The 23768-nt window shown below is 41.8% G+C and overlaps 1 protein-coding gene across 6 annotated transcripts in view; it reads left to right on the forward strand.

The window, feature by feature from the left end:
* PHF20L1 (PHD finger protein 20 like 1) overlaps nt 1-23768 on the forward strand; it is a 65380-nt gene that overhangs the window by 33896 nt on the left and 7716 nt on the right. For 3 of the 6 annotated variants that reach the window (XM_081949862.1, XM_081949860.1, XM_081949861.1), the window contains 11 exons: nt 1557-1682; nt 3103-3185; nt 6898-7150; nt 10707-10913; nt 11979-12035; nt 12660-12755; nt 15727-15891; nt 17290-17471; nt 18723-18822; nt 19972-20167; nt 21855-22221. In XM_081949862.1, the coding sequence (XP_081805988.1) occupies nt 1557-1682; nt 3103-3185; nt 6898-7150; nt 10707-10913; nt 11979-12035; nt 12660-12755; nt 15727-15891; nt 17290-17471; nt 18723-18822; nt 19972-20167; nt 21855-22221 (1832 nt within the window). Of the gene's footprint in view, nt 1-1556; nt 1683-3102; nt 5403-6897; nt 7151-10706; nt 10914-11978; nt 12065-12659; nt 12756-15726; nt 15892-17289; nt 17472-18722; nt 18823-19971; nt 20168-21854; nt 22222-23768 lie in introns of those variants that run through there. The other 3 variants (XM_081949863.1, XM_081949864.1, XM_081949865.1) reach the window with 3 other exon arrangements.

Consider the following 23768-nt stretch of genomic DNA (forward strand, 5'->3'; position numbering starts at 1 on the left):
CTGTATAGAGCTGTGATGGCAAACCTATGGCACACGTGGCACACGGAGCCATCTTTGAGGCCATGCCCTAGGTTAGCTGCAGTGTGCATGTGCACGCCAGCCAGCTGATTTTCGGCCTTCGAAGGGCCTCCAAAGGGCCATCACTGGTATGGAGAATAGTCCTTATACAAGTAATTGGGGTGGGGGGTGGGACTAGTCATACGCTTCCATTATGTATGTGGAGTGATTGCGATTGTGTTTAGGAGTCTTGACAGCCTATGGGTAGAAGCTGTTTTTAAACCTGTTTGTCCAGCTTATACTTCTTCAGTGTCTTACGCCTGGTGGTAAAAGTGAAAAGAGAAACTGGCCAGGGTGTGAATCATCCCTAAGCGTAATTATGTGTCAGAGAGTATGTGTTGTGTAGCTTAAGAGACCATCTCCCTGCCCAAGCCTCTTATTCAGCTGTGTACCTCTTCAGAAGACTTAGATGAAGATGGAGGCTCTGCAGAACCTATAACTGGTTTGGGGGAGGGGGTCCTCCCAGTGCTTTACTCCTGGAAAATTTGTTGTTCTTGCTGAGGTCATTCTAACAGGTGCAATTCAGGATTTTATGGCTTCCACTGACTTCGTGCAGATGGTTTTAGCACGTACCCACATCATGTCCTCGATTTGGGAGACGTGCAGTTTTTGTACAGGGTTGCACCCAAGTTTAAGGAATACATTGGCAATTTGGAGGTTCTGTGGGTCTCCATGTACAATGTTGACATTGTACAGTCACAAAATATGTGGATCAAATGGAACTTTCTGTCAGCTTTGGCTGTTAAACCAGGTGGTTCTCTACGTATAAGAGAGAGCCCTGGTTTTGCCATGCACTGCAAAGTTGGATTATTGTGGTGCACTGTTGATGCTCTTCAGTCTTCGGGCACTCCTAGACGACCATCCAGACATTGCAAGTAGTCCTTGGAATAGTTGGATCAGAATTCCTCCGAGGAGAACAACAGAACATTCCAGAGCTCTTTAGAATTTAGTGTCGGGGAACAATATCTTTTGCTAAACCCTAATAAGAAAATTATTCCAGAGATTTAATTATGATTTCTAATGTTATCTCATAATAGTATATGGAGGTAATTCTATTGTAAGTAAGGGGACATGGTGGCTCAGTGGCTAAGAAGCTGATCTTGTCGATCAGAAAGGTTGGCAGTTCGGCAGTTCGAATCCCTAGCGCCACGTAACGGAGTGAGCTCCCGTTACTTGTCTCAGTTTCTGCCAACCTAGCAGTTCGAAAGCATGTAAAAATGCAAGTAGAAAAACAGGAACCACCTTTGGTGGGAAGATAACAGCACTCCGTGCTCCTTTGGCGTTTAATCATGCCGGCCACATGACCACGGAGACGTCTTCAGCCAGTGCTGGCTCTTTGGCTTTGAAACTGAGATGAGCACTGCCCCCTAGAGTCGGAACAACTAGCACATACGTGCAAGGGGAACCTTTACCGATACCTTTTATATTGTAAGGATTTACCCAGAGGAGCTTTTCAAACAAGGTGCTCATATATGATTTCTCCTCCTTCTTTTATGTAGGATTTCCTCTGGTGGATGTCCCAAAGATTGCCTTTGTACAGGCGGAGAACGCATTAGCACATAAGAGGAAAAACAATCTAGGCAACTCATTTCAAGCAAAGAGGGCTCGTCTTAACAAGATCACTGGTAAGTTGTCATTTCAGATCAGCTATGATGGCTGTTTAATCTTGCTCTCATCTGAACTGTTGCAGGAACTCAGAATGTCTAGTCCAAGTCTTCTCCCTAGCACCCGAAAGGCAGGACAAGAAGCAATGGAGGGGAAACTAATCAAAGAGAGAAGCAATCTAGAAATAAAGGGAAATTTCCTGACAGAGCAATTGACCAGTGGGACAACTTGCCTCCAGAAGTTGTGGATGCTGCAACACTGGAAGTTTTAAGAAGAGATTGGACAGCCATTTGTCTGAAATGGAATAGGATCTCCTGTCTGAGCAGGGGGTTGGACTAGAATAGGGGTGTCAAACTCGATTTTATTGAGGGCCGTATCAGGGTTGGAGGGGGCATGGGGCATGGCCAGGTTGGGCATGGCCAGCTTGACACGAGTGCCTGTGGTGGCCCCAGCTACATTTTCGCTGCCTGAGTGTTGCAGGAGGCCATCGCAGCTGAAAAGAGAGGTCAGGTGGGGGTGGGGGACAGGTGGCTCTCCCAAGCTCCAGTTTTGCTGGCAGAGGCACTACGGGCTGGTTCTTCACTGTTTCCAGGGTGGCCTTGCGGGCCAGATCTAAGCACCCAATGGGCCGACTCCGGCGCATGGGCCTTGAGTTTGACAACCCTGGACCCAGAAGACCTCCAAGGTCCCTCCCGATTCTGTTATTCTGCTCTGTTAACTCTCTACTTAAGAAGAAATACAAACTATGTAACTATTTGCGTTTATAAAATCAACAAGAGCCAGTTTGGTTTAGAGGTTAAATCTCTAAACCTAGGAACTAGGAGAGCATGCCTTTCTAGGTGCGAAAAACCCAGCTGGATGACTCTGAGCCACTCGTTCTCAGCCCAACTCATCTGACAGATTTGTGGTTGGGCTTGTGGTTTTTAATCCAATTTGCATGGTTGCCCACCTGTCCTAGAAACTCAGCAGCAAACCTAGTGGCGTTCCATTAAACCAGTGTTTCTCAAACTTGACGACTTTAAGTCCTGTGGACTTCAACTCCCAGAATTCCCCAGCCAGCTATGCTGGCTGGGGGATTCTGGGAGTTGAAGTCCACAGGACTTAAAGTCGCCAAGTTTGAGAAACACTGCATTAAACCAAAAGAGAAAAAACAATTCAGAGCCATCATAAGTACATGCCAGTTGCCAAGCATATGAATTTTGATCACGTGACTCTGGGGATGCTGCAACGGTCATAAGTGTGAATAAAGGTCATACGTCACACACACACACACACCCCATGCCGCTGTCATTTTGAACGGCTCCTCAATGAATGGTGGTAAGTGGGGAACCACCTGTACTGAGAATTAGTATTCTGATCATCCTTGGCCAAATGCGCCGGCGGTTATTTCAAAAGAGTCCTTATTTTTGGTGCTGTTTTTTTTTTTTTCCCCTTGTGCAGGATTGTTGGCATCCAAAGCTGTCTGGGCTGATGGTGCTGAAAAGAAAGAAGACCGCAAAGAAGCAGCTCCAGTCTTGGAGCAGGTATGAAATTGTAGAGTTGATTCTTTTCCGAGGGCCATTCTGGAACGTACTATGGGAAATACCAGATCTGTGATGTGAATATTGTCTTGCTAGGCAGAATCCAAGAGGGGCTCTAAAGAACGATGTGTATGTATATAATATACCTCTGCATAAATGAAGGTCATGAAAGTAAACCTGTTGCTCCTAAGAGTGCCTAACCCAGAAGCCAGTTTGAGATTCTGTCCGGACTGGACTTCTGCCGTTTGCCTTTTAGGTCAGAGAGTTGGATGTCTTACTTTATGGTTACCTTCTTTTTATCATCCATGGCAGGGGTGTCAAACTCACGTTGTCATAGTGGCATCACGTGACTTATCGGGACCTTTCCCCCCCTTCGCTAAACCAGGTGTGGGAGTGGCCAGCGCATGACGCATCCGGCCCACGGACCGGGAGTTTGACAGCCCTGGTCTATGGAGATTCTCAGTCATCCAATCATCGTTGTCCCAAAGGCGCTTCTCCCCCCCTCCCCCCCCCCAAAGAAGACTGGACTATCTTGATGGGTTTTTTTCCTTCTTGAAGACATTTTGCTTCTCATTCATGAAGGACAGAAGATGCTTCTTGGATGAGAAGAGAAACGTCTTCAACCAACCCCCCCCCCCCAAAAAAAAAAGTCCAGTTGCCTTTTGAAAAAAGTACCACTGGAACTTTATTTTTAATTTTCATTAGCAAAGCATTCTGAGAATCAAAACAAACAAACAAAAAACTGGATGTCCCAAATACTGTTACACTATAGCTGAAATAGTGCCAACAAGTGACTTAAAAGACCCTTGACGCAAATTGAAGTTGTGCTTTCTCACAGGGGTTTTGACGTCTACCAGAATTTCTTCTACATAGAGAAGTTTCCTTTCTGTTGTAAGAATTGGTGGTTGTGAACGTATATGTGTTTATGGAACTGTTCAATGAGCCATATTACTAACCCTCCTCCTCCTCCTCCTCCTCCTCCACCGTCTCCTCCTTGGGTTAATCTCTAGATTTTTAAATTAATATTTAAAAAAGGAAACACATTAAAAATCTCTTGGGGATTTGGTTTTAGTTCACATCTAAAGCAGAGAGCCTGCGTTCTCTTTCATTTTTCTGCTCCGCTGGATTTTCTCCTGCCTTGCATTTAAGGCATTACTATGACTTCCTAAGAACAGGGCTAGATGAGTTGAGTGTACTAAGAGGATAGTTTGCTACTCTCAATACATTGGAGTGGTTCCCAAGAAATCACACCAATGTTGAAATGTGAGTTTTGCAGATCTTGTTCTATAAGCCACATAATGTAAAAAAATTTTTAAAAAAAAAACATTAAAATTAAACGTGGCTGGCTTTCTTAGACACTAAGGTGTAGACTGTTATTAATACTAGAGATTTAACAGCCTATAAAATATGAATTTGAAAACCCTTGATAGAAAACATATAACCAAAGATAGAGAAAATTGATACAGAAAAAAATTGGAATTTGAAATGGAAAGAAATTCTTGCCTGAATGAAAGAAATAATAGTTGATTAATGAGAAGTCAGAAAAATATAACATTTTTTTTAGCTTTTAGCCAACCATGGCATGGCTCCATCCAAGTCTCAGTTATAGGTCTTTTAAGTTATACACGCTTATCTATTTTTAAACTTGAAGTTGTAACCATAATTTAAGTGGGTTTTCAAATGATGGTTATAAAGAAAATACATTTGGTTAATACCGGTGTGTTTAGAGCCCAAATCATGGTTTATTCTGGGATGACCCAAAATCTGGGCTCAAAATTTGTTTTCTAAGGCATAAATAATTTTTTTAGGAATCAGTGGTTTCATGATGCCAGCCTGCCTACAGCTAATTGATGGTTAAAAAGACATAATGAAAAGAACTTCAGATTGTCTCCTCTGGTTGTTAATTTATCTTCCCGCCTTCTGGTTTACAATATCTTAAACCTAAATCCTCAGGTTACATGTCACAGGTATAGTAGTCACTTAATTGTGTTGTTAGGATCCGGCCTTGTGTTTACTTTTGAATATCTGCTTAGATTAACTAATTTTCATTAAGGTTCTTTCTCATGTTTAATTTTGTCCTTGTTAAAAGAGGTTTAAGCACCTTATTAGAACAAGTTTTCAAAACCTTGTTTTAAATAATTTTGTAACTTTGAAAGTAATGGTTTCTGTAGTGATGTCTTTCACACGTGAAGATGAAACAATAAAATCATTTATTTACAAGCTATGGCTCTAATTAATTTCTGGCAATTTTCTTACCAAGCTTTAGCTATGGTTCTAGAGTCTTCCAGTTGTTTCACATGAACAAATGATGCTCAGTGGACATGGGATAGCATGGGTGACCCTTGAATGGAATGTTTGCTCCACCAGTCTTTACATCATATTTCCATTACATTGAACGTAGCAAGGACATTCAAACCAGAAGCACATTCTGTCTTTCTCAAGCACAACACTAATCCTATTGTGATTGGGGCAGTTTCTTTGCATAATCCATGCACATGGCTAGGGATGCTTTGCCTTGTTTATATAGTCACCTGTGCCTAACATCCATCTTTTGATGCAAAAGTGTCCAGCCTGGAGAACACGGTTTTGGTCATGAATTTGAATCTTCTTATGAAAAGTTTGCTTGTTTTGTTTTTAACAAAAAGCCAAATGCTTCCTGAATTTTCCCCAACACTTTAATGAAATGCTTACTGGCACAATATTTACCTCTGCTAGATGAAAGTATTTTGAACTGTCTGGGTGGTGGTGGGGGGGTGGATTGCTCTCTAGACATGTATGTCAAATGCTGGTATTTGTAAATTGAGGTCATGTTGATATGACGATTCATTATATGCATTGAACAAAATGGATGTGGGGGCATTAACATTGTGAAAATACATACTTTGCTTTTCCCACTTGATAAGATGACACTTATTTTGTTATTGCTTTTAATTGACAAAATGTTCAGATGCTTATGAAAACTCATGTATACCTGATATCCAGATTATGTGCTAAAATACAGAATATAGTCAATGATTTTTTAAAAAAAAAATCAACTAAAGGGACCCTGCCAGCCTCTTCATGTCTTGTGTACAGACTGACCTACATATGTGGGAATTTGTGGATTTTAATAATCACTCATTTAATACTAAGATTTCGAATCTGGCAATCAGGAAGATTTTGTAACACACCAGAGATTTATAATTGCAAAAGCTTGATGTGCTTTTTAAGAAATATTGCAGAAATTCCTGACATGGAAATATGGCAAATTTGGTCAAGTCAAACAGATAATTAGTATGTTTGGAAGAATTATGGTGCTCAGTCAGTAAGAATGAAGAGAGGTGTTTGGCTTCACATCCTGATCCAGAGATCAACATAAAGTATAAATTGCAGATGGAAGGGCTTTCTTCAGACATGGAAGAAATCCCCCCCTTTTTTCCCACCTGCTGATGTACAAGAACATTATTTCTCTGTGAAATGAAGGGGGAGATGTTGATAGAAGAATCCTGCAACATGTCACATTTCTCCAGCTTGGAGGAGATCACTGGATTGGGATGATGGTCTTTGGCCGAGTCCCTTTTTTAAATATTAAAACGCTTAAATTTAATTTTTTCTTTCCTTCTGAAAAAAAATGTTTAAATGCTAAAGTTGCTTTTTTTAAAAAATCAAAAATAGAATGCAAGAGCTGCAGTGAAGAAAATGCAATAAAAGTATCAATTTCTTATTATTTATTCAGGAGATATCACCTAAGCCTCAAAGTCAGAAAAAAAATGAAGCTGATATTAGCAGTTCTGCCAACATTCAGAAATCGGCACTGCTGCCCTCCAACTTGTCTTCAGGAAAGTCTCGCAGCAAGAAGTGCAAACAAGAATCTGGAGATTCTGCAGGGTGTCTAAAGCCCCTTAAAACACCATTTTCCCCAGAGTTAATACAAGTGGAGGATTTGACCCTGGTCTCCCAGCTTCCTTCTTCTGGGATAAATAAAACTAGTGAGCACAGACATTTTAAAACATAACCGTAATTGAGAAGTCATCATTGGTGGGTGATGGTTGTTTTGTTTGAATATGGCTTTGTTGATCATAAGTAGATTTTTTTTTGAAAAAGAAAGAAAGAAAGAAACAGGACTTCAAGGAAGGTATGTCGTGGAGTCTTAACAGTATTGTAATTCAATTCACCAGAAAAAAAAAGAAAGAAATAGAGATTTCTTTTACATTTAACATCTGAGGAACAAGAAAATTTAAAGCAACCAACTGCTCTTGTAAAGATTTCCTTATCCTGTTGCCCGGAATATCTCCTCTCCTCTCCTACCTTGCCTTTCCTCCCCTTCTCTCCTCCTACCCTACCCTGTCTCCCCGCCCCTCCTCTCCTTCTCCTGCCCCCTCTCCTCCCCTTCTCTCTCTTCCCTCTTTCTCCTCTCTTCCCCCTCATTTTCCCCCAAATTATACCAGGTGACTGATTCAAGACTGATTTTTGCCTTTGTTCCTGTTGAACACACAGTATGAAACTGCAGAGCAGAATTCTCTGCAGAGAGACAGTGCCTCAAACTGCACAGAACAGCAAAGCTTTCGTGATCATCTGATTAAAGAAAGAGGAGGAGAAGGAGAGCTTTTCATATCTTTTTGTAGCCCATCCTGTTATCTTCTAGCATGATGAGCCAACTCTTATTTTCTCCATTACTGGTTAACAGGCAGCAGTATTCCGCTTTTGAGATAAAGATTCAAAAGTTGCCTTCTGAAAAGGAGACCCCAGGAATGTATCCCTTGAAATCTCGGCCATTTTAGAAGATATCTAAGCATGTTCAGCAGAGGATATATATATATATATATTTGGTTTCCTTCCTCGTGTCCAGCTTCAGCACATCTTCCCTTGTCCAAAGGTTTAGTCCTTCCTCATCTATAGATTACAGGATGTTGGAAGGGGAGGTGTTTTTGGTTTTGGGAAATAGCAGCCTAAACCTTTTACTTTGCTCCCCCCAAAATGGTAAAATGAAGAATGAGAAGAGCTGTTTCCTTGGGCTGACTTCTAATTGGCACACACTGAAAGAAAATTCAGGATATGATCCAAACAGAAGTATGTACAAATCCAATTGATTTGGAGAGAATATTTTCATTGAACAGGGTAGGGAATAAGAAACAGCTAACCTAAACAAAAGTTATCCCCCCAAAATATGAGAAAACATTCATTGACCATCACATCCCTAGTAGATACAAACCACAAAAATCTGTAGGGTTACCTTTCCTGAGGATGATTTGAGTCTATTTTAAATAGGGAAAGGGAATGATTTAAAAAAAATCCATTTAATATTTAAAACTTCTTTTGCATTGGATGGTTTCCACTGCTTCCTCCCTTCCTTTGATTTTTTTTTTTTTTTTTTGGGTGGTGGTGGTGGTGGTTTTGTTTTGAAGTCAAGATGATTTTTAAATAAGTTTCCGGAGTGAAACTTTAACGACAATATTTCATTAAGAAAAAAAACCATACTTATTTGGAGCGCTTTGCCAAGTGTGCTTTACGCTTCAAACAATTTGAAATGGGATGCTCTGTATGCCCTTTTAAATAATAAAATATCTTAGCTTCAGCAATTAGGGATTGTAAGGTACAGCTCTGAAGTGATTTTCATGACTGCACATGCATGAAAATTAACTACTTTGCGCTGAGTCTCTCCAAAAGCTTGAGGTCCAATTATATTTAGTAGAAGGGGCAAACCTTTTCCGACTAAAATGAATGTGATTTTGTAATGTTTAATTTTGTTTGGATGAAACTCTTAACCGCAATCATAATTTCTTTCTCCCCGTAGGCAAGTTCTAGAAATGTGTTGTCTGTCTCTACAGGGGAAAGAACTTATGAATGATTGCATAAATAAATTTTACTTATAAATACAGGTGGTCCTTGACTTACAAGCACAATTGAGTCCAAAATCTCTGTTGTTCAGTCAGACATCTGTTAAGTGGGTTTTGACCCATTTTGCGACCTCTCTTACCATAGTTGTTAAGTGAATCAGTGTAAGTCGGTTGTTAAGTGAATCTGACTTCCCCATTGACTTTGCTTGTCAAAAGGTTGCAAAAGGGGATCACATGACCTTGAGATACAGCAAAGGTCATAAGTCTAAACCAGTTGCCAAACATCTAAATTTTGATCATGTGACTTGGGATGCTGAAAAGGTCGTAACGGAAAAAGGTCATAAGTCACTTTTTTTCCAATGGCATTGCAACTTTGAACGGTCACTAAATGAACTGTTGTAAGTCAAGGTCTACCTGTACAAGAACATATCAAAAAATTTAATAGGTATTAAATGTTGCAACAGCTCACAGCTACACTACCAAAGACCAAGTACTAAAAAAATACCATAGCCAGCAATCCAATAATTGATTTTACTGATAGTGGTTTAGTCATTGCAAAAGATGCCAGCTGCTTAAAAGCTGAAGGTAATCATGCATCAGGTTACAGCTAAATAACTTAATTTGTTAAATATAGCTAAGTGCTGAAGCAGATTGGAGGCAATTCAGCAAAATAGACACGGAATGCAACAGAGCTGTCATTGAAAAGCAACGATTTAACCATCTAATATGCATAATATAGATTTAAGTAATATAACAGTAATATCCTTATTGTCAGCTAAAAGCCTAGACTGTCCACAGTCTGTCAGCAAAATGATTGATACACACACACACACACACACACACACACACACAGCTTATAGAAGCCCTGTATTCAGCATACTTTTTTTTAAAAAAAAAATTGGGTCTGGATGTGTATCATTCTGTCCTTGATTTGTTATGCTGGTAAAAAGGATATGCATTGTTTTTACAGCATCCTTCAGTTTCACTCAAGAGTTAAAAAGAGAAGACATTATATAAGCCAACTAAATTAGATAGATGCCTTCCTACAACATGTGGCCCTTTGTGTCAACCCAGCTTCAGATAATCTTATTTTCCTGTGATTTATTTTCACAAATTTTTTTTTTAGTGATTGCTCTTGTGCTATTGCTCTCAAAAACCTTCCTAGCCAGCTTTTGTCTTTCCCGCCACTCTTTTTTTGTTAAAGACGCGAATTATAGATAGACCATGAACTATTTCAAACAACGGCTTGATGATGCCCTTAAAAAAGATGATACCAGGAGACACCTAGTTGTGTCTGCTTCAAGCAACAAAATTGCAAAGTCTCTCTCGAGGTGGATCGGAGCCAGTGAAGAGCCTTAGATCCTTCAAAAAAAAAAAAAAATAGCCACGGGAGACGAAGATCACAGCACTTAGAGACAGATTTCATTGCTTCCTGATTCTCTAGGAAAACGTCCTCTGGTCATTCATGGTAATGGGTTCTCCATCCTTTCCCCAAATGAACCCACGCTCATTACTGGAGGGTAATGTATTTTCTCTGTTAATACAGAACCAGACAGGAACCAAGCATTTAAGATAATACCTTCACAAGAAGTTGCCTGTCTAACAAGAGCTGCTGGCTAGTAAGCCAGGCCTTTGCCACACTAGGGGTATAACTTAACGCCTAGAACACATGCTCATCTGTTAATACTGCATTCTTTCTTTTGTGTAGTTGCCAATCTTGCTCATGTCTCCCTTGAGAAGCATGGACTAAGTCTTCCTCTTGACTTAAGCAGTAACTTGGACGTTTCAGCTCTCTTCCCTGGGGAGGCTGCCCTCTATAGCAAACAGCCCAGTCAGGAGAAGGACGAGAACAAGATTATTAGATGCCATCTTTCCAAAACAGGGACCGATGGCAGAATAGCTCCGGTGACCCCAGGTAAAATATCTGTCAATCCTTTTTACAAGTGTTATTAAACATGCGTGTGCATTTTCATGGGCTCTCTGATATCTTTCGATGCTTCTGACGCATATTTAGAAAATGCAATCTGTGCTTGCAAACGTCTCTCTATGTCCAGTTCGTTCCCCAGGAAACAGAAACAGTTTGAGAGGATATTGGTGTAAAATCCTTGTATATTGCTCTGTAAGAAAAGGATAGTTATTTTAATTGGCAATTATAATTGAGATTAGGGACATGGTGGCTCAGTGGCTAAGGCGCTGAGCTTGTCAATCAGAAAGGTTGGCAGTTTGGTCGTTCAAATCCCTAGTGCCGCGTAACAGAGTGAGCTCCCGTTTCTTGACCCAGCTTCTGCCAACCTAGCAATTCGAGAGCACGTAAAAAACGCAAGTAGAAAAATAGGGACCACCTTTGGTGGGAAGGTAACAGCGTTCCGTGCGCCTGTGGTGTTTAGTCATGCCGGCCACATGACCATGGAGACGTCTTTGGACAGTGCTGGCTCTTTGGCTTTGAAACGGAGATGAGGATCGCCTCCTAGAGTCGGGAACAACTAGCACAGATGTTCGAGGGGAATCTTTACCTTTATAATTAAGTTTGGACAACTCTGTTGTAACTAGCCTTCATTCTGCTACTGTATTCGGTTCTATGTGGAAGTAACAGTCTTTAGACTGTTTTCAATCTTTTTGGTCTTTGATTTTATGTAGATTTTTCTAGAATTAATAATGCACATTGGTTAATAATGCACCTTTCAGGTCCAAGATGAATAAATGACCTAATCAAAACATAGATTAGATTCACATGTAAAGGTTGGTTTGGATTTAACATGCTGTATGCTTTCACTCAACTTGGTTTATATACGATATTTTATGGTTTGGCATGTTTTAAACCATGAAAGTATGTTCTTAATGTGTCAACTTCTTATGAGATAGCAAGGAATCATTGCCAATTTTTCCAGGAAAAAAATGATCATTGAACAGAAACTACATTTATTTTTGGAAATAATTTGGCTAAAATTTAGATGCATCTGTTCCATCTTTGACTCTACAGGAACACTGAAAATTGAGAGGAAATCAAAATTGGAAGAAAGAGCCTCATCTTTACTTGGTATGAACAAAAAATTAAGAGCTTTCATGGTAATCTTTTTTATCTTTTCTTTTAAAAATTTATCTGTATCACTTATAAATGACCGGTTTTAATTATTGGTGGCATGATTTGATAGTTTTGAGGCGTTGAATCATATTAAAGGGAAAAAATACAATAACTGGGATTATTTTGTAATTCCAAAATTAGTTCAGTTGCTAAACAGATATGATTATTAGTTTAATAGACTTGTATTTTTTAATTCCAAAATGCCACTGAAATTATGTCTTTCATATTGAACTCATTCACCCTAACAGTTTTTAAAAGTGCCTGTTTTGTGCAAACATATATGATGCTAAGAGAAAAAATTAACAAACTACATTACAGGTTAGTGCTATATATATATATATACATTGGGCTACTTTCATACTTGACTATATTTTACTGCGCTATAAATCTTGGTTCCTAGTTTAAAATTTCACATTTCCCTTCTTTTCTCAGTGCCTCCACTGCTTAAATCCACTTTTCTCCATTTGATCAATTAGGTGCCTCCCCCGCTCTCCCCCAAGCAGGATAGATACTAGATGATAGTTGTTTTAAGTGAGTTAGGTTCTTTCAAATTAAAACCATCCTTCATTTGCAATGCAGGTAAAAGGAAGGAGAAGGAGAGGAAAGAGAAGAAGGAAAAAGATCTGAAGTCAAAACAGAAGAAGAAAAAGAAAAAGAAGAAATCGAAACAGCATGGTATACCCAGCATATAAACAAATGAGCAAAACGTATCCCTGCGGTTGCTCTCATAGGATGGCGCATTAGATTTTAAAGCAGGTGCTCCTAAAATCCCCCAAACGTTGCTTTAAAACCGTGATGGGGAACCTATAGCATGTGTGGTGGAAGTGGCACACATAGCCATCTCTCTGGGCACTTCAGCCGTTGCCCATTGCTCTTCCAGGTTCCAGCATGCGCGCCGGCCGTCTGGTCTTTGCGTGCGCATACATTTCAGAAGCTGGAAGATCAGGTGACTGGCCGAAGCTCAGAACTGCTCTTCTGGTTTCCAGCACTCCCGCGCGTGTCCGCCGGGGAGCTGCTCTTCCAGTTTCCGGTGCTCCCCAACGCGCACGCGTGCTCCCATTTTAGCACTCAGTGCCAAAAAGGTTCGCCATCATTGCTTTAAAATGTGCTTGTTGGCTCTCTTCAAGTGCAACCTGCTGACTAGTTTTACCTGTTTTCCAGTGTGCACCTTGTGTTTTTCTTTTCACATTTTTTTCTCTGAACAGCAGTGGGTGCTCCAGTTCATCCCTGCTAAGTCCTCCATGTACCGTATTTTTTGGAGTATAAGACGCACTGGAGTATAAGACCCACCAAGGTTTTGAAGAGGCGAATTAAAAAAAAAGTAGGTAGGTAGAGGGAGAGAGAGGGAGAGAAAGAGAGAGAAATGCAGTAGGTAGGTATGGAGAGAGAGAATAGTTAGGTAGGTAGGTAGATAAAAGGATAGAGAGAGAAATAGAAAGAGAGATAGAGAAATACAGTAGGTAGGTAGGGAGAGAGAGAGAGAGAGTAGATAGGTAGGTAGGTAAAGAGAGAGAAATACAGTAGGTAGGTAGAGAGAGAGGGTAGGTAGGTAGGTAGAAGGATAGAGAGAGAGAGAGAGAAATATAGTAGGTAGGTAGGGAGAGAGAAAGTAGGTAAGTAGGTAGATGTTTCCAGGTGTATTTATCCATGTGCTGGAGAAGGAAATTGTTGACAATCTGCAGCACCTAACACTTTGTTTCTGCTGGCACAGCAATTGATCAATGTAATTGTCATCAATCAGTTAAAGAGCTTTCCAAAAGGGAAAAAAAAAGTTTTTTCACTCTGCAAACGTCCCAAAAACAACCTGTTTTTTCATGAAAACTGACCCATTTTTTTTAAAAAAGGGCATGAATAGCTTTGGGGGACTTGCAGAGTGCTCCCGGGGGGGGGGGCAAAAAACGAGCAAAAAACGGCTTGATTTTCACAAAAACAGGGCCGTTTTTTGTCAAAATAATTGCATGCATAGCCTTATGGAGGCTTATAGAGTGCTGCTGGGGGCTGGGGGGGAACGGCCTATTTTTTGCTCATTTCTGCCCTCTCCAGCCCCCAGGTGCTCTCTGAAAGCCTACATAAGGGTATTCACTTTGCCGCTTTGGTGCAGGGGTGGGGCTTCAGGAGGCAAAAAATGCTGTATTCGATGTATAAGACGCACCCAGATTTTCAGCCTCTTTTTTGAGGAAAAAAGGTGCGTCTTTTACTCTGAAAAGTACGGTATTTGATGCTTATCGGAAATGCTTGAGACATTTTTTTCTGGGCACTCATAAAAGCGAAAGAATGTATGATTTACTTGACTGGTTATGCAGTATGTAAAGAGCCTCTTGTGCTTCTCTCCTGAAACCCGGATATTTATTATATCCAACGTTCTCTTGACATCTACTCTGTAAGAAGCTTATAACCTGTAAACTTTGAACAGCAAAATGGCAGTTGGCATGTCCCAGCAGTCTGTGTTATTTGAAAAGCATGAACAGGGAAGTGAGAATCGATTCAAACTTCCACCATTCGTTCTTTGAGTATAATCCCAAGACAGGCTAAACTATGATTTGACGAGACCTAGCCTGTCTTTAGCAGGTGAGCCAGTTTAAAACGGCGCTTAAGCCAGAACTCTTAACTTCAGTTGTTACCCAATGTTTGTAGAACTGTTTCATATTTAACCAAGGCTTTGTGTATGATGGGGATTGAGATTTTCCTGATATTAACTTCCTTTTTACAGTTTCTGGACCCAGAGGCAGGCGATAGATATGTCTGCAAAATGAGACTTCTATATCACAAAGCCACTTTGGCTTTTTCTTTTTTTTTAAAAAAAAGAAGAACTTTACTTGCGGTTGTCTATGGAGAGTCTTAGTCATGGTTGTCCCAAAGGTGCTTTGTTAAAAGGCAACTGGACTTTCTTTGCTTTTGTTTGAAGAGATTTCACTTCTCATCCACGAAGTTTCTTCAGAACCGAAGAATGTTTCTCTCGCAGTTGTGCACAATCAGGAAATTAGAACAGCAAGAGAAGAAGAGACCCACATTTCTCCACGAATGGTGGTCCTGATTGTGGACCACTACAGATTTTGTCACTATTTTTCAGTCCAATTTTGAAGGAGGGAGGAAGGAAAGGAGTCACCCCTTGCCAAGATGGCAGGATATTGGCCACCAGGAAGGAAAACTGGGAAGCTATGGCAGATAGGATCCAATCTGGGTCGGTCACCGGGACCAGAAGGTTTGTCTTCTGAGCTTTCGGACTCGTGCTGGAGCCCATCCTCAAGGAACTCCTCTCTAACCTAGAGAAGTTGGGCTCCAGCACGAGTCCGAAAGCTCAGAAGACAAACCTTCTGGTCCCAGTGACCGACCCAGATTAGATCCTGCAACACTATCCTGGGACATGTATATTCGCCTTCGTTCTATGTCTGATAATTGTTTACTGTGCCACTATAAGGCCAGGGTTCGGGACTACTTTGGTTTAGCCTATCATAATCTGGGTTGCCAGTCAGTGGGAAGTTAAGCCGACTTCCTGCCCTATAGTTTGCTCGATAAATCACTTCCAAAGCCAAAATCGATGCGATATCTCGGGCGTTTGAACATTCAGGTGTAAAACATTGAGAGTTGTATATTTTGTTCCGTATAGCATCCCTCTACAGCTGCATCCCTGTGGTTTCCTTTGCAGATTACTCCGACTTTGAGGACAGTTCCCTTGACTACTACGATCGGTGCTCCTCCCCCTTCACTAGGTCTTCTGGCAGCTCCCTGACGCTCCGCAGCACCACAACGGAAAAGAGCACGTCCTATCAGTACCCGAGGGCTATTTTGTCTGTCGATCTCAGCGGGGAAAGTAGGTCTGCTTTGCTCTGCGATACTCTTTAAATAGAGGCTTTCCTGTTCATGTAATCATTCCACATTCCAAACCATTCCACAGAATGGTTTCCAAAGTCCCATCGTGCTTCCTGCAGACTTCGGTCATCCAAACGAAGGTAGTGCTTTCTGAAAGGTTTTCCATGCCCCTAAAGCAGTGTTTCTCAAATTTGGCAACTCTAAGGCATGTGGACTTCAACTCCCAGAATTCCCCAGCCAGCTCAGCTGGCTGGGGAATTCTGGGAGTTGAAGTCCACATGCCTTAGAGTTGCCAAATTTGAGAAACACTGCTCTAAAGGATTGTGAATAGAATTCCCCTTCTTGAATACTCGTTTTAACAGGGAGATTTTTTTTAAATTTATGTGGTCACTAAAATTCAACTTGATGGCACTTCATCAAAATACGCTTCTTTAGAAGTTTTGGTTTTCGCGTGAGCCATCAAGTAGCCATTTTTCCATCTCTCGGCGCTTAAGTTGCAGAAGCTCATCAATAAATTCGGTGTCCTACTGATCCCATCATGGTTTCTCAGCTCTATCTGTAATGCAGGTAGTCCTTTTTTAGGAGCCACAATTAGGACAGCCTAAAAGCCTCCAGTGATGGAGCACTCACGACTTCCAATAGTTAATTTTTGTCACTGTTAGGAAATTTCTCCTTAGATCTAAATTGCTTTGCTCCTTGAGTACCCTATTTTTTGGAGTATAAGACGCACCAAGGTTTTGAAGAGGCAAATAAAAAAAAAAGTTTTTGCACTCTGCAAACCTCCCAAAAACGGCCCGTTTTTCACGAAAACGGGCCTGGTTCCCCCTCCCCCCAAAGGGCATGAATAGCCCTTAGGAGGCTTGTAGAGAGTTCCTGGAGGGGGGGGCAAAACCGACCAAAAAACGTCCCGTTTTTTGTCAAGAAAAGGGCATTAGGGAGCGTATATGGTGCTCCTGGGGTGGGGGGCAAAATTGAGCAAAAAAGGCCCATTTTTTGCTCATTTCTGCCCTCCCCAGCCCCCAGAAGCACTCTGAAAGCCTCCTAAAGGCTATGCACAGCCATTTTGGTGAAGGGGGCAGGGCTTCGGGAGGCAAAAAAAAAGCTGTATTCAGTGTATAAGACGCACCCAGATTTTCAGCCTCTTTTTTGAGGGAAAAAGGTGCGTTTTATACTCTGAAAAATACAGTAGTTTCCATCATTGCTTCCTGTCCTGCCTGCTTTGGAGAACAGGTTGTCCCTTTCTTCTTCATGAGACCCTCTCAAATATTGGAAGACTGCTATCATGTCATCCCCATGTCCTTCTTTTACGTTATCTAATATTTTTTGTAAAGATCATATTTATATATTTTTTAACACTTGTTCATCCACCCCACCCCCCCCCCTCCAAATCGTCTTGCAGATCTTTCTGGCATGGAGTTTTTGGATGACTCTTCCACCGAGAGCTTGCTGCTGAGCGGCGATGAATATAATCAGGATTTTGATTCGATCAATTTTGAAGAGTCCCAAGACGAAGAGGATGCCCTGAATGAAATAGTCAGGTGCATCTGCGAAATGGATGAGGAAAAAGGCTTCATGATTCAGGCAAGAACTCTGCTGTTTGCTGTTAAATTTTCGTTGTGGAAAATTTTCACCCAGTTAATTTATGCGCAGGGGTCTCCAACCGTGGGAACTTTAAGACTTGTGGACTTCAACTCCCAGAGTTCCTCAGCCAGCAAAGCTGGCTGAGGAATTCTGGGAGTTGAAGTCCACAAGTCTTAAAGTTCCCAAGATTGGAGACCCCTGATTTACAGTATTCTGCCCTTGTTTGTAGGATGAATTCTAGGCTGGATCGAGCCAGCATCATAAGTGTCATTGCTAAAACAATCACGGTTCAGACTGTGTCTGCAAAAAAGTATTATGAATGAACTTGTTTGCTTGTTACTGTGAGGTTAGGGAAGCCAAATCTTGTCATTCAGCCAGGCATAAATGCAAGCCACTGGCCAAGCACCCCGTATTGCATTCAGGGCACCACAAACGTTGTGTTCTGATCTAGGCTTCCCCAGCAGCACAAAGCCAAGTCCTCCTCCCAATAAACCCCCTTTATTTAATTTACAGTGAATTCCTCTCCAGCAAAGTCTTTCCTCTTCCAGTCTTTCAAGATAGTTCACAATTACTGACCTTTATCAGGCCTGGAGAGTGGTCAGACCGATATCTTTCAGACGCTGCAATAATTGGCAAGAATGCAGGAATGAAGTAATTGTCTCCTGAAAATTCCCCTCCCCTTTCGCTCCTCTTTTGTTCCCTATGGGAAGGGGCCGTTCACTGTCTACCTGTGGCCTTACTCCCAAGTCGACCCTTGTTCCTTAGCTGTTCCCTTCGTCTGGCAACTCTGTGCATGCGCACACTGGGAACAGGCTCCAGCTGTTTTTCTGCTTCACTGATCTCCAACTCTGAAGGCAGCTGAGAACTGCCAGACAGCCTTGACCCCCCACCCCCCCACTTGCCTCCGACATAGAGCACTCGTCATAGCCTTCCTCAGACTATGGCCCATGTTCCTCCCAACCTCCTCACTATCGAAATCTGCTGCCAGCCCTGCTGGCCGCTGGCGGGCCACAACATGTTGTGCGGCTTGAGTTCTAAGCTTGAATGCAGGTCATAAAGCATGTTTCCCAAAGTCATTGAACTATTGTTCAACAAATGGTCATCAGCTGTGGAGTATCTGCACTAAAAGAACGGTTGACAGGAAGAACTGCAATTTGTATGTGCGTGATGGAGTTAAATCTTAATTGATGCTTATATATGTCTTTTCATCTCCTGCATTCACTTCTCTGCTTGTGTTTATCATCCCGACAGTGTGAAGAGTGCTTGTGTTGGCAACACAGTGCGTGCATGGGATTGTTGGAAGACAGCATTCCGGAGCAATATATCTGCTACATTTGCAGGGATCCACCTGGTAAGGACATGTTTTGAAGTCCTTTTCAAACTGATTTACAAGCTTTGCATTTCATGTTAGTGACAAAGATCACTGTCTACAAATGAACCTAGAGTATGCTTAGACAGTTAAGCCTACTTTTATTATTGTTTTCCTTGGTGCACTTGCAAAATAGTTTGGCAACTCACGTACAACCTTTCCCTAACCTCCCAGTCTTACAAGCCTCTAATTACTGTGTCCTGCCACCAGGTGCCAATAAGATAGTGTTTGCCGCCTTGTGGTATTTATAACTCCCAGTGTAATTTGAAGATGGGTTTAAGCTTTAAAACGTAACTGTGCCACTGAAGCGGAATAAATGTGCAGTAGGAAAATCCCACTTCCTCTCTTAGCTTGACTTTGATTTCCCCATGCCCTCCGGAGTCCTAGATGGAAATTATTTGACTTTTAAAAATAGGGAGGCACCATATGAAGTCATCAGAATCAGTGGTCCCTACAGCCACACAATTTTGTTTGAAAAAAAGGCGATAATCAATGAGCGATAAGTACATCCTGGTTGCCAAGCACCTGAACACTGATCACGTGATTGTGAAGATGCTACAATGGTCATACGTGTGAGAACCACCAGTCATAAACCACTTTTTTCACTGCCATTGTAACTTTGGATGGTCATTAAATGAGTGGTTGTAAATTGAAGATTACCTGTATCTGTTTTTGAAAGAGAACATATTTCTCAAGCTTTTCAAACATCGGTACGTGCTTTGTGTGGTGTGTGTGTGTGTGTTTTGCATTGTATATGTGCATGTATTATTTACAGTGCATCCTTTTGTCCAAAATTCGGGGTTATAATTTTTTGAATATTTTTCTTGGGCTCTTTGTGCGACTCTGCTGTGCCCCCCATTCCTGCCTTTGTACTGAGGGTTTACTCTGGATTTTAAACATTGAACGAATGTATCATGAATGTGTGAATGGACTTACGGGTGTTTTAAATCCTGATAAACAAGATAACTTTCCATTGTTTTAACAGCTTTGGACAGTTTGTTAAATCAATGCTTACCTTCCACTTGCACATTTTTCCTACTGGAATGCGATCTCTTTTGACTCATAGGTCCAGCATAATTTTCTGGGAATTTTGATAATGTAATAAAAACCCCACTTTCACTGTTTCTCCAGGTCAGAGATGGAGTGCCAAATATCTCTGTGACAAAGACTGGTTGAATAATGGCCGCATGTGTGGCTTGTCATTCTTAAAAGAGAATTATTCTCATTTAAACGCCAAAAAGATTGTGTCAACGCATCGCCTTCTGGCCGACGTCTATGGTGTTACAGAAATATTACATGGACTACAGCTGAAGATTGGAATACTAAAGTGAGTGTATCCTGTGTTTCTGTTATTTCTATGCACCGTATTTTTCAGAGTATATGACGCTCTGGAGTATAAGACACACATTAGTTTTGGGGAGGAAAACAAGAAAAAAAAATCTGCCTCGGCATCCATTGGTATTCATCTGGCTAGCATCCTTGCAGCAAACAGCAATCAGCCTGGTCAGCTTCAGCACGTTATTGCAGCCTGATTCAGCATGAGCAGCTGATTGGCAGTTGTATCTGCCTCCCAGAATACATCCAATCAGCTGTTCCAGCTTGCGGGAATCGCCACAGCCCATCACCGCCTCCGTGCGTCGTGTTTTCGGCCTCCGCGCGCTCCATTTTAGACCCATTTTCGGCTCCATGTGTCATATTTTTGGGTGGTTCCAGACAGCGGGGATCGGCGCCGGTGGCAATCGCCGCTGCCTGGAACTGGCCAAAAATGGAGCGTGTGGAGGCCAAAAACAGGGCAAGCGGAGGCCAAAAATGCAACGCACAGAGGCCATAAACGTGACACATGGAGGCAGCCGTCAGTGGTGATGTGTTGTGGCGATCCCCGCTGCCTGGAACAGGTCTAAAATGGAGCGTGTGGAGGCTGAAAACACAGACACGCAGAGGCTGAAAACAGCCGAAGGGTGTGGGCCAGTGGGAGGAAGGGCTTTGGCAACATTCGCTGTATAAGACGCACAGACATTTCCACCCACTTTTGGGCGGGTGCGTCTTATACTCCAAAACTACGGTAATTTTGAAGATTACCTATACTCGTGATGGTGAACCTATGACAAGCGTGCCACAGGTGGCATGTGAAGCCATATCTGAGGGAATGCGAGGCATTGCCCTATATCAGCTTCAGCTCCGGTGCCTGTGGATGATGAAAAACAGGCCCAATGGGCCTACTGGACATTCAGAAACGAACTTCCAGTTTGCCCGTTGGGCCGTTTTTTGCCCTCCCCAAGCTCTGAAGTCTTTCCTATCAGTCAATTACTTCTATTAATGACTGAAACTATTCAATCTGAACAGTACATGAGCACTTTAGATCAATGTTTTTCAGTCTTAGTGGCTTTGAGATGTGCAGATTTAACTCCCAGGATTCTCCAGCCGGCGCAGAGAATTAAAATTGCCCTGGTTGAGAAACACTGCTTCAGATGTTCCAGCAGGGAAATCTCACTGTAATCCCCATTTAAACTGAAATATTAGATATATTTTTTGGTGGGAGGCTTCTATTCAGACAATGCTTATATCAGGGGTCTCCAAGCTTATGTGATGTTGATCCATTAAACCAGGGGTCTCCAAACATGGCTACTTTAAGACTTGTGGTCTTCAACTTGCAGAATTCCCCAGCCTGGGGAATTCTGCAAGTTGAAGACCACAAGTCTTAAAGTAGCCATGTTTGGAGACCCCTGCATTAAACTGCGACCTGAGATACTTCTGATCTGGAAATAAACAAACCAGTCAGGAATTCTAGGAGTTGGAAGTCCACACATTTCAAAGCTGTCGAGGTTGAGAAACACTGATTTCATTTTTATGGATGGTATCAGTTCAAAAAAAAAGCATTGGATCACTTCCTTACCTCCACAAGTCTTAAAGTCGCCAAGGTTGGAGAACCCCTATCTTGTACGACTTGGTGCTTTTATTAGTTTTATCCACATTAGTATATATATATATATATATATTTAATTTATTTACCTCAGAAATAAGCACCACCCCGATCTTCACCTCTGGGCTTGCACAGGTGTGCGAAAGGATCACGACCAAATCACCGTTGGAATAGAAAGAAGGGTTGTAACTGTGCCCGAAGCCGTTAATCCTTCGGGAAGGACGTGTCCTAGTCAAAATCATAAAGAGCCTCCTCGCTTAGCTCCAAAGATAGAAGAAACATACATCAGAAGTGAACACAGTTACCAGAAACCGGGTTTTGGTCTGGATTTCAAACCGGTGGTTGATCCCACCAGCTCGGAGGACGAAGATGCTAGCAGTGTTGAACTGAACCAGGAGCATCTCTTAGAAGAGAGGAACTGTTTACAACATTTATCCACAGAAGATGGTTTGGGCCATCAGGTAAATCGATCTGTTCATCTGTGGCACCTTTTAGAATTACAAAGACCAAAAAAGAAAAAAAGAGTCTTTTAACCAGTGGTGGGATTCAATTTTTTTTACTACCGGTTCTGTGGGCGTGGCTTGGTGGGCGTGGCGTGGCTTGGTGGGCGTGGCAGGGGAAGGATATTGCAAAATCCCCATTTCCTCCCAATCAGCTGGGACTCGGGAGGCAGAGAATAGATGGGGGCGGGGCCAGTCAGAGGCGGTACTTACTGGTTCTTCGAACGACTCAAAATTTCCCGCTACCGGTTCTCCACAACCGGTGAGAACCTGCTGAATAGCACCTCTGCTTCTAACCCAGGGAAGCCCAGAAGAAGCCCCATTCACATTGTGTGTGGCATGGCATTATCATGCTAAATGAAGCACATTGTGGGATTTGCATCATTTATGTGGTATTTCCACGACAAAATGACATTTCTCTCCCTGTTCCCTGTGCCTTCAACCACTTAAATACCAACGAACACGTTCACGCATCTGATAAACGGAACGTAAGTCGACTTAGGTTTATAAAAGTTTCAATTAATATATATATATATATTGAGAGGTTCTTAGTGCTCTCTGAGTTTGGTTGTTTTCTTGCAGATGTTTCCTAACCCAAATTCCATAATATCACCAGCACTATTTTCTTTTTTAAAGAAACATCATCAGTCCTATTTTTTTCCCCAATTTTTTTGTTCCTTGTTTTTACTGTAACACACTAGTTGCAAGAAATGTGCTGATAGACAAAAAGGACCTTGGAAAGAAGAACTGAAATTATGCTCCCTGGCATCTACCCAGGGTACAATATAAATCAGAAATTTTCTCGTGCAAAGAAATGTGTTCAATGTAGATAGATGTGAGGAATCACTTCCTTAACTTTGGAAACGTTTATAAACAAGGTTAGAAATTTCTCGCCTTGAAAGGTTGGAGGAAGAGTTTTAACGGTGCTTCTGCTTTGTCCTCCGGGGAAGAACTATCCAAGAAGAAAAATTGTGTCACTCCTGGGCAAAAGGAATAATCCAAATAGGGCAATTTAGCCTGTAAGGTTAGTCCTGGATTTACAACCATTCTTTTAAATGGCCATTTGAAGTTACAACTTGGCACTGAAAAAAGTGTTTGATGGTCGTTTTTCCACTCTTATCATTGCAGCATACCCACAGTCATGTGATCCAAATTCAGAGGTTTGTCACCGGCCAATATTTATGGTGGTATCCCGGGGTCAACCTTTTGCAACCATCCAACAAACAAAAGTCAAATGGGGAAGCCAGATTGGCTTAACAACCGTGTTACTAACTTAACAAGTGCAGTGATCCGCTTAACAATTGTAGCAAGAAAGATTGTAGAATGGAGCATATTTGACTTAGGGTTAGGGTCTTGTCTTGGTTAGCAGCAGAAATGTGGGGTTCAGTTGTGGTCGTAAGTCGAGGACTATCCATATTCTTGTGCTTGGTTTCTGTGTTTAGTTGACCATCAAATGCAAAATGTGCCTCTAGACTCCAGGTATGGCTATTCCAAAGTGGTCAGAAGAA

The sequence above is a fragment of the Natrix helvetica genome (genome assembly GCF_964273705.1).
Source record: "Natrix helvetica genome assembly, chromosome: 4".
NCBI classification, from domain to species: Eukaryota; Metazoa; Chordata; class Lepidosauria; order Squamata; family Natricidae; genus Natrix; species Natrix helvetica.